Below are 10,673 nucleotides of genomic sequence, written 5' to 3'. Positions count from 1 at the left end.
GTGTAGCCCTGGCTGTCCTGGAACTCACTTTGTAGACCAGGCTGGCCTCGAACTCAGAAATCTGCCTGCCTCTGCCTCCCGAGTGCTGGCAGTAAATGTTCTTAACTGCTGAAGGTCTCAACAGCTCCAGAAATTATAAACGAACAAGCAAGCAAGCAAGCAAATAACCAGACCGCCCTCTGTACCTGGTCAAAAGCCTAAGGCTGAGGTAGTTCTAATTCTCCTAAGGAAACTACCACGCTGCTTTACTAAGAGGATACGCCGCCTGTCAAGCCACCTCCCAGGTAACTAGTCACTCCGTCTGGTGCTGTGGGCAGCTTGGTTCAGCAAGCTCCTTGTGGCAGTGGACAATGGTTAACTTGCAAAGGCTCATACAAGTCTAAGTGCAAGGGACAAGTGACAAGTGACACCTCAGTCACAGGGCACCTATGGCGCCCTCGTCAAGTGCACATCACAGAAGGAAGGGTCAGAAAGGCTGTAAGCAATCTCTAGGAGACTGGAATGCTGACTTCTGTACATGGCGGGCAGGTGCACTCTTGAACTCACAGAAGTCCTACAGGAGATCAACTGTCACTCAAAGAGCGGAAGCTCAGTCAGCCCTGCCCTTCCTTAGGGTTTTATAATTAATGGTTGCTAGGGAGGAAAAGACAGTTTCTCCAATGCTAAAGTGCTGGCACCACTAGTAAGGTGCCCAGGCACTTGTAAGCAACCATATGCAACCCATTTACCACAACAAAAAAGCAACAGCAGCAGCAACAGATGCAGAGAGGGTAGAACAGGACTAGCTGGGACAAGGAAAGGAATTAGAGAGCAACAGTGGGCCGGACAAGGGGGAGTGCGATAAAATTATGTCCATGTGTGAAATGTATGAAACCCACTGTGTACAGGTAAATACTTTTTGTTGTTTTGTTTAGTTTTTTACTCAGGGTCTCTCTCTGCCCTCAAAGTCCCTAACCTACTCTTTGGTCGGTTCGTTGGTTTCTTCCCGAGACAGGGTTTCTTTGTGTAGCAAGGCCCTGGCTGTCCTGGACTCACTTTGTAGACCAGGCCAGCCTCAAACTCACAGAAAATCACCTGCCTCTGCCTCTGCCCCCCTAGTGCTGGGGTTAAAGGTGTGCGTCTCCACCTCCAGGCACAATAGAAGGCAAGACCATATCCTTTTTAATAAATTTAGATGAATTTTACTTACTAAATTAAACTTTGGTCTTGTCATGCAGCCTTGGTTAGCCTAGAGTTCTATCTGCACTAGGCTGGACTTGAACTCACTGAGATCCACTCATCTATCTGCCTGCTGAGTCCTGGGATTAAAGGCCTAGGTAACCAGGGCTGGCTAGAATAACTGGATTGGTGTCACATGTTTGTAATCCCAGAACTTGAAAGGCAGAAGCAGGTGAATGCTCGACGTACATGCTAGCCTAGTTTACACAGAGACACATCTGTCTCTCATCACTACAATAAACTCAAGCAGGCAAACAGAATGTCAGCAAAGGGGGAAGACGCTGGGCTAGGAGAGCTCAGTATTAATATGCCCAACACCACAGAAAGCACATGCCAGTGGTTCCCGTACACTCACAGCACCATACAATCAACCCGTCTACCACACCAGTCTGGAATACCTGCTCGGTGGTTTCCCCCACTCCTTTGCTGTCCCAGGCTCCCATCTTGCTTTTCTGTCAAATACCTGGACCTTTAATACAATGTAATCATACAGTGCTCAACCCTTCCTCTGACTTCTCCCACTTAAGTGGATGTTTCAGAGTTGTCTCTACTCTGCAGCTGGTGCGCGGATGTGCGACCGTCGGCCCTGCTGGGGGACACTGGTGTGAGCAGTGCTGTGCTCTGCGCTTGTGTGCTTGCCTACACTGAGTGTTTGTTTCTTTCTCTTAGCCGCAACTGTGGTTAGCTATGAGCAGATACGCTGCTCCGTGGTGAGTCTCCAGTGTACATGGCATTTCCACTCTTCCCAGCCTTCCAGTTCTTGCTCTCTGTTTCTCCTATGTTGCTGTGAAGTCTCACTGTGGGTTTGATGCCTATGTCACTTCACTGTCAGGTTCTCCTTTCCAACAGGTTGTTGTCCAGGCTGGCCTCAAACTCCGGGGCTCTGGCAATCCCCCTTCCTCAGCCTGAGGATACATTTGTGGCTAACTCTGGCTATTTTTCAATCAGGTTAATCCTCTTATTACTGAGTTTTTAAAAAATTCCCTAAAGGGTTTTACAGACTGAGCTAGCCTCAAACGCAGGAAACCTCTTGTCTCTCTCTGCCTCTAGAGTTTATTTCTGAGCAGTTTTTGAATATTTTTTTATCACTGTTCTGTCTGTCTGTCCCTGGAAAAGCAACTATTAATGAGACTGCTACTTCTCACTTGTGCCAACTTTGATGTCAGCTTGGCACAGGCAAGGCCACACTGCTCTGTGGACAAGGTTTTCGAGCATCGCCTTGACTACTGATGGATGTGGATGCTGGGCTGGGGTGGGATCACCCCTGGGCAGGTGGTCCTTAGTTGTATAAGAAAGCAGGCTGAGCAAGCCGTGAGATACAAGCCAGAAAGCAGACTTTCTCCATGGCCTCTGCATCGACCAGTTCCTGCCTTGGCTTCCCTCTATGGACACAGGATAATGAAAAAGCATTAAGGTTCTATAGTGAGTGCTTTCAACATCCAGTCTTAAAACCAAGTAGAGGTGGCACCTTAGCAATTTAGCACTGGCTGCTCTTCCAGGGAACCCTGGTTCAATTACCAGTACCCCCATGGCAGCTTAAGGGATCCGACGACACCTTTCTTCTGGCCTCCACAGGCATTGCACACAGCCACCCACTCAGGCAAACATACATAAACATAGAAAGATAAAAAGACCAAGATCCACAGCCGAGTACAATGCTCTCACCTACAAATTCTCAGGATCTGGAAAGCAGAAAGAACAGGCAAAGGCAGGATTACAGTGACTTCAGACTAACCTGGGCTACTGAGACCCTATCTCGGTCTTAATCTCCCCAAACAAAAGGGATCTGTGAGGATGAGGAGTGGGGGACACACTTTACCTCCCACCACTGGGTAAGACGAAGCAGAGACGCGAGAGTCTGCTGTTACCCAGGGCGAGACACTGCCTCAAAATATCCAAAGTATCAACTGTTTCTGTAACCTTTCCTAACCCTTACAGTTCACTTTATGTCTGTAAGTGTTTTACTTCATGTGTCTGTGGAGCGCATGTGTGCCTGGTGTCCACAGATGTCAAACAGAGCACTGGGAACCCTGGAACTGGAATTACAGATGCCTGTGACGCTGCATCACGCTGGTGCTGAACACTAAAGCTGGACCCTCTGCAGGAGCAACAACTGCTCTTAACCACTCAACTCTCTCTAGTCCCAGGTAACTTTTTTAAAATCTAAAGATGCTGCAAAAATCATTTTAAAGTTTATCTAGGGCTAGTGAGATGGCTCAGTGGGTAAGAGCACCGACTGCTCTTCCGAAGGTCCTGAGTTCAAATCCCAGCAACCACATGGTGGCTCACAACCATCCATAATGAGATCTGATGCCTTCTTCTGGTGCAGCTGAAGACAGCTACAGTGTACTTAGATATAATTAATAAATAAATAAAAAATTTTAAAAAAAAGTTTATCTAAATGGTTTTTAATGTGGCTAAAACATTTGGACAATGAAAACAAAACAAATAAATATTACACTAAATCTTAAACTTTTTATTTCTATGAGTTTAGTAACAATGAGATAGTAATAATTTCTCTAGTTTAAAAGATCATAAGACTGCAATAGTACAATCTATGTAATAAATCCTAATGTATTATCTTTAGCTTTGTCAGTTGATTTCTAATTAGGATAAAATCATTGAAATTAATATTTAGAGAAATTAGAAGTTCTATAAGATAGTAGATAATTCTACATAGAGAATAACTCAATTTAGTAAAACCAATATAAAAACCATAAACAATCTAGAGAAATGAAGCAGAGATGTGCTCTGTCTGTCTCCCGCTCTAAGCTCTGCTGCTGTTGAGGTCACTACCTAACAATGGTCTTATTACCCAACACCACCACAGCCAAGGCTGGGCACAGGGATGGGCCCCATGCTGCAGCGAGACAATGTTCAAGTCCAACACTGGAAATGTAAGCAGATGGACAGGGGGGAGGGAAGGAAGGCAGTGAGAAAAGCAGAGGAAACAGAACAGTAAACACAAATTACAAATTAAATACAGCCACTATCAAGACAGCAAACGTCTGGTTTGTTTTGTCCACGCTGGCCTTTAGTTCCTGGGCTCAGCCTCTCATGATACATACCAGGCTCTCCCATAAACTGTAAACTGAGGTTGCAGGGTGGGTGGGGGTGGTAGTGAATAGTAATATTTTGAGTTATCCGATCTGTGATGTTTGTAATCATCTGTATGTACACAGTAGTGTTTATAAGTTCAATAGGACTCCAACTGTATAATTTTGAGCACAATAAAACATATAACCAGAAAACTACTTAATAAAAAAGACAGGGCCTCACTATCTAGCCCCACCTGGCCAAAAACTCTCTAAGCAGAGCAGGCTTACTTCAAACTCGCAGAGCTCCGCCTGCTTCTGCCTTCCAAGTGCTGGGATTATAGTGCACACCATCATATCCTGTTACAGCTCTACTTCTAAGCAGTACGGAACAGTACAAAAGGAATCTTCTTTTTCTTCAAAAGATTTATTTCACATGAGTGCTCTGTCTGCATGTACACCTACACACCAGAAGAGGGCATCAGATCCCATTACAGATGGTTGTGAGCCACCATGTGGTTGCTGGGAATTGAACTCAGGACCTCTGGAAGAGCCGTCAGTGCTCTTAACTGCTGAGTCCTCTCTCCAGCCCCATGCAGAAAAGAATCTTACTGTACAGTATAATCACTGAAGGCAGGTCCATGTTAAATTTATTTTGTATTTAAAGATGCATCTTTAATTCTGAGTATGTAGGAATCAGTTATATGCATGAGGATGTAGGTGCCTGCAGACACTAAGGTGTCAGATCCCTGGAGCTGGTGTTTGTTCTGTGCACTTGACAACAACAGGAGCACAACCGGGACCCTCTGCAACAGGAGCACAGCCGGGACCCTCTGCGACAGTGGTGTGCACAGCCGGGACCCTCTGCGACAGTGGTGTGCACAGCTGGGACCCTTTGCAACAGGAGCACAGCCGGGACCCTCTGCAACAGTGGTGTGGACAGCCGGGACCCTCTCCAACAGGAACACAGCCAGGACCCTCTGCAACAGTGGTGTGCTCAGCCAGGACCCTCTGCGACAGTGGTGTGCACAGCCGGGACCCTCTGCGACAGTGGTGTGCACAGCTGGGACCCTCTGCGACAGTGGTGTGCACAGCCGGGACCCTCTGCGACAGTGGTGTGCACAGCCGGGACCCTCTGCGACAGTGGTGTGCACAGCCGGGACCCTCTGCAACAGTGTGCACAGCCGGGACCCTCTGCAACAGTGGTGTGCACAGCCGGGACCCTCTGTGACAGTGGTGTGCACAGCCGGGACCCTCTGCGACAGTGGTGTGCACCCTTCACTGCTGACTCTTCTCTATGGCTCAAAATCAATTCATTTCTTTCTATATTTCTCCTTCATCTTTATTAATTTTACAAACATGGTATTTTTAAAATAATTAAATTCACAAATATTACAGTAAAGTTTACATCCTATTGGGCCATCCCATATAGGGTTTTTCTGTGTCCCTGACTATCCCAGAACGCTCTTTGTAGTCAAGACTGGCCTCCAACTGAGATTTACCTGCCTCTGCTGCAATTAAAGGCATGAGCCACAATGCTGACCCCCATCTGTTGCTTTTTGACATGGATGTATTTACTGAGGGAGGGGCACCATGGTATGTGTAGAGACCGGAGGACAACTCTCAAGAGTCAGTTCTCTCCATCCATCCACAATGCACCATGTAGGTTCTAAATTCAAGCTGCGGTGCCTTCACTCATTGGACATGCAGTTCCTTAGGATTAGGAGCATGTTAAATAGTAGACTACCGCAGGAGGCTGCTTCTGGAGAGGTAACCACATATCACCATGTCATGTTTGTTCTAGCTGGAAAAACAAAAACTGTGCATGCCCAGAACCCCACATGGGAGGTTCCAAGGACAAGTTGAAAGACAGCCTAAAATACATTAGGAAAGCTGGTCTCAAATAAACATAAATTAAAAAGGAAAGGCAATGAAGACACCTCATAGGAAAGGCTAACCCATTACTCCAGTATTGTCATGATTTAGCCCAAAGCTAAGTGTGTTTCATGTTTCAACCAACAGTCCTAGCAGAAACGCTGTCTTCAGGCACAGCGTGTCCACAGAAGAACCTCACCTTGGATATACTCCAAAAGAGGCTCATATGCTCAGCAGTAACTCCTGAAAGGAGGCCAGTCCACATCAAGGAGGAGAGATCCCCCCAAAAAGCTGAGTTTCTGCCCACAGCAACAGGTGACCCTTGCTATGAAGTCAGAGGACGGGCACACAATACATTTATACTATTTTACTAAAGTTTTAAAATGCAATTGTTAACACATGTGCATTATAATCTTAGCAATGAGTTACAAAGGCTCCATCTTTAACTGGATTATAATTACTATGTATTATAAAACTACCCTTATTTTAAATTATTAAGCCAGACACTACAAAGTAGAAGAGCAAAAATCATGAATATTTCTCTGTGATTACAGCAAAACACAATTTACTAAGATCTACAATTCAGTTTAGAGGTGGGCAGGGGCTGTGGCTCCGACTGAATTCAGGTGCTTGTGCTAAGCAAACGCTCTACCACTAAGCCACGCCCTCTAACCCAAATAACTTACTGTATGTGGTGCTGATGATCAGACTCAGGGCCTTGACTGGTAAAACCCTAGTCTCTTTTTACACAACTAATCCAAAAAATAAAACCACAGAGAAAGTTATGACAAATATCTCTTACCTCATAAATGTTGGGGTGCCACATTTTGGTCAAGAATCTGAAGGTAGGTGGTGAATATGGGTAGTCAATAGGAAATTTAATATGTGCCTGAAAGAAAAAGAAGATAAGCTAATAAACAAGTTATTCATTTGCCTAATAATTCATTCTTTTATATCCCAAAGTTCCTTTCTAATAAGAATAAATCATTTATGTCAGAGTTATTAGCATGTTCTTTTAGCATCTCATCAAAAATTGATGTCTATGTTAAATTCCCCAACTCAAAAGAATGAAAGACAGGACATGCCCAATACTGAGCCCAATACTGAGCCCAATACTGAGTGGTCAGACCCCTGCATGCAGAGGTGCACACTCTACTACCATGCTAGTCCTCATTCTCTGCTCCTGCTACTGTTAGGTCAAACAAGACAATACGCTTTTCTAGTAAAGAATACAGAATGAATACATGCTCTCTTCCGACATGAGGCAAGCACAATCCCCCTCTCAGCAACAGCGAGGCTGACCTTTGCTGCAGCCTCCCTCAGAGGCTCCCACATGCACTCTTTTCTTCTCCTCTCCCCACCAAACCTCAAGTCATTCTGCGAACTCACATGCATCTCCCCAACACATAATTTTAAATGTGTTTGTTATATTTGTACTGAAAGTCTGTCTGTATATACCATGTGTGCCTGGTAACTACAGAGGTCAGAAGATGGAGTGAGGGCCCTGGAACTGGAACTTGAACTGGGAGTTAAGGATGGCTGTGAGCCACCTCATGGGAACTGAGAATCAAACCTAGGTCCTATGCAAGAGCAACAAGTGCTTTATCCACGGAGCCAACTGGGTAGCTACTCTAAACACTTGTTTGTTTGTTGTTTTTCGAGACAGGGTTTCTCTGTATAGCCCTGGCTGTCCTGGAACTCACTCTGTAGACCAGGCTGGCCTCGAACTCAGAAATCCGCCTGCCTCTGCCTCCCGAGTGCTGGGATTAAAGGCATGTGCCACCACGCCTGGCTCTAAACACGTTTTTAAGCAGGCTAGGAATGTATTCCCTAGCATTCAATTCCTAGCCCTAACTTCAATTCCAAGCACTCACAAAAAGAAAATTGACATGGGGGTAGTAAAGAGGCAAAAATGAACAAGATTTAACAAGGTATGTATATTAAAATGTTACAAAAAAAGCCGGGCAGTGGTGGCGCACGCCTTTAATCCCAGCACTTGGGAGGCAGAGACAGGCAGGTTTCTGAGTTCGAGGCCAGCCTGGTCTACAAAGTGAGTTCCAGGACAGCCAGAGCTATACAGAGAAACCCTGTCTCGAAAACCCAAAAAAAGAAAAAAAAAAAAAAAACAAAAAAAAAACATGTCACAATAAGTGCATTTATGTTAATAAAAAAATGACTCAAAAGGAAATGTTAACAAGTAGACATACAGAATTCTATATTGTTTTGCCTATATTTTATCATAAAATATTCTTATGCTGGGCCAGCCTAGGCCACTTAAGACTATCTCAAGGCCACAAACAGCAAGCCAGGGTGGCACACACCTTTAACTCAAGCATTTGGGAGATAAGTGACCAACCCAGAGGTCAAGGTCACTTTCAGTGGCACCGTGGGTTTAAAGCCAGCCTGGTGCTACGTTAAGACACTAGAAAAGTACTTGTTTTGGCAGCACATATACTAAAACTGGAATTGTACATAAATTAACATGGCCCCTACCCCCCCCCCAAAATACCCAGTTTATGAAGTAGTCCATATTTTTATAACAAATGAAATAACGTGTTCTCTGAGTGTGGTTATTAGTATTAACATAATATTTGATTATATACACATACAGATGAAGCCTTTTTTTGGAGACAGGCTATAGCTATGTAGCCACGGCTAGCCTCAAGCTTGCAGTCCTCCTGCCCATCATGTACTAACTAGGATTATGGGTACACACCACCACCATACACAAATTCTTTCTTTCAAAAGTGGTTTTCTTACCTTAGGACAATCAGGTTATTCCTTGTTCTTTTGATATGATAAATATCTTACGATATATGTTCCTTTCAAGAATTCATATTTAAAATATTATGAAATACAAAACAAGGGCCTGGAGAGCTGGCTCAGTGGTTATAAGTACTGCCTGCTTTTGCAGAGGATCCAGGGTTCGGTTTCCAGCACTCACATGTGGCTCACACGGTCTGTAACTTCAGTTCCAGGGCATCCAATTCTCTCCTGACTTCCTCACTGTATGTATGACTACATGTATGTACTCAAACATACATGCAGGTAAAACACTTATATATGCATAAGATAAAATAAACAGCTGGAGGGATGGCTCAACAGTTGAGTACTAGCTGTTCTTCCAGAGGTCCCGAGTTCAATTCCCAGAAACCACATGGTGGCTCACAACCATCTCTAAGGTTACTCTCTTCTGCCATGCAGGTGTAAATGGAGCAAAGAAAATAAACAAATAGGAAGTACTTTTTAAAAAATTAAAAATTAAAATCTTTTTTAAAAATCCAAAATAAGGGTGCAATATTGGACCCTTAGGAGTTCCATCATAAAAGCAATGAAATCGTTTTGTAAAGATCAACTATTCACAATTCTAGAAAAATCAAAGCCAAGCATGGTAGCACACAGATCTGTGATACAAGCACTCAGGGGGGCAAGTCAGAAGGACTAACAAACTCTAGACCAACACCAGCTACACAGCAAGACATTGTCTAAAAACAAAAGCTTCTATCGTCCCAGAAGCTAGTCACAAAAGGGCAGGGCTCCCGAAAACCCAAACCTTCATGGCTTAATTTAGTCTAGTCCAATCTGCAATTGCAAAAGCTTTAAAACAAATATTTTATAAATTCAATCTAAAACAAAATAAGATGGGGTGGGGTGTGGGTGAGAGGGCAGGCACTGGGGAGAACCTGCTCAAACCACATGACGCTGCCCCATACCCCCACCCTTGAGAACTTTCATTACTTGACCCTTCTATGTGTTTTCTGAAAACTTGCATTTGCAGAGAGACGTCTGTTTCATCTCATTTGAAGCAGGGCCACCATGTAAACAGTTCCCCTTATGGCTTTTAAGGAAAATCACTGCCTGAAATCGATTACATTTAAAGGTACCCTAGACAGAGAGAGAGCGCGCGCGCGCACACACACACACACACACACACACACACACACACACACACACCCATAATCCCACCCCACAAAGTCCAAGTAAAGGTGTATAACCATCAGCGTATGTTAAACTGAAATATCTATAAAAACCATGATAAAGAAACAGACTTTAGAAAATTAGGTTAAAGTCACTAGGCAAGCTAACAATTACAATAAACACATTAAATGTCAGATAGTTTGATGGGTAAAAGCAATTGCTACCACACCTGACGACCTAAGCCTTCTCCAAGCCAGCAGAGCCCTCATGGCAGGAGGGCACCAATGCTGGCCTTCATTCACGCACTCTAACATGCATGGACACAAACATACATGAACAGTGCCCCCTTCTGGTGTGTCTGTAACAAGTGCATAAAAAAAAAAATGATAATGGATCAGAGCCCTGTTTGGGCCCTGACACAATTCAATTTACTAGTTCTATTATTTAAATCCCTAGCTTTTTTTCTTTTTCCTTTTTAGACAAGGCCTTGTTATAGTAGCCCTGGCTAGCCTAAAAGAGATCTACCAGTCTCTGTCTAGTCCATGTCTGTAACTAGAGCAAGAGGCCATCAGATAGCCTCAAACTAGTTAACGATGTTGTAAACCACCATGTGGATGCCGGGAATTA

At 44.3% G+C, this 10,673-nt stretch overlaps 1 protein-coding gene across 1 annotated transcript in view; it reads right to left on the bottom strand.

The window, feature by feature from the left end:
* Ube2r2 (ubiquitin conjugating enzyme E2 R2) overlaps window positions 1-10,673 on the bottom strand; it is a 54,530-nt gene that overhangs the window by 12,309 nt on the left and 31,548 nt on the right. Inside the window, exon 2 of the mRNA XM_021222070.2 lies at window positions 6,931-7,017. Coding sequence (XP_021077729.1) covers window positions 6,931-7,017 — 87 coding nt within the window. The remainder of the gene's footprint in view (window positions 1-6,930; window positions 7,018-10,673) is intronic.

The sequence above is a fragment of the Mus pahari genome, chromosome 22 (assembly GCF_900095145.1).
Source record: "Mus pahari chromosome 22, PAHARI_EIJ_v1.1, whole genome shotgun sequence".
Taxonomy (NCBI): Eukaryota; Metazoa; Chordata; class Mammalia; order Rodentia; family Muridae; genus Mus; species Mus pahari.
Note: the sequence above shows the minus strand (reverse complement) of the source record. Positions and strands in the feature narration are given on the sequence as shown.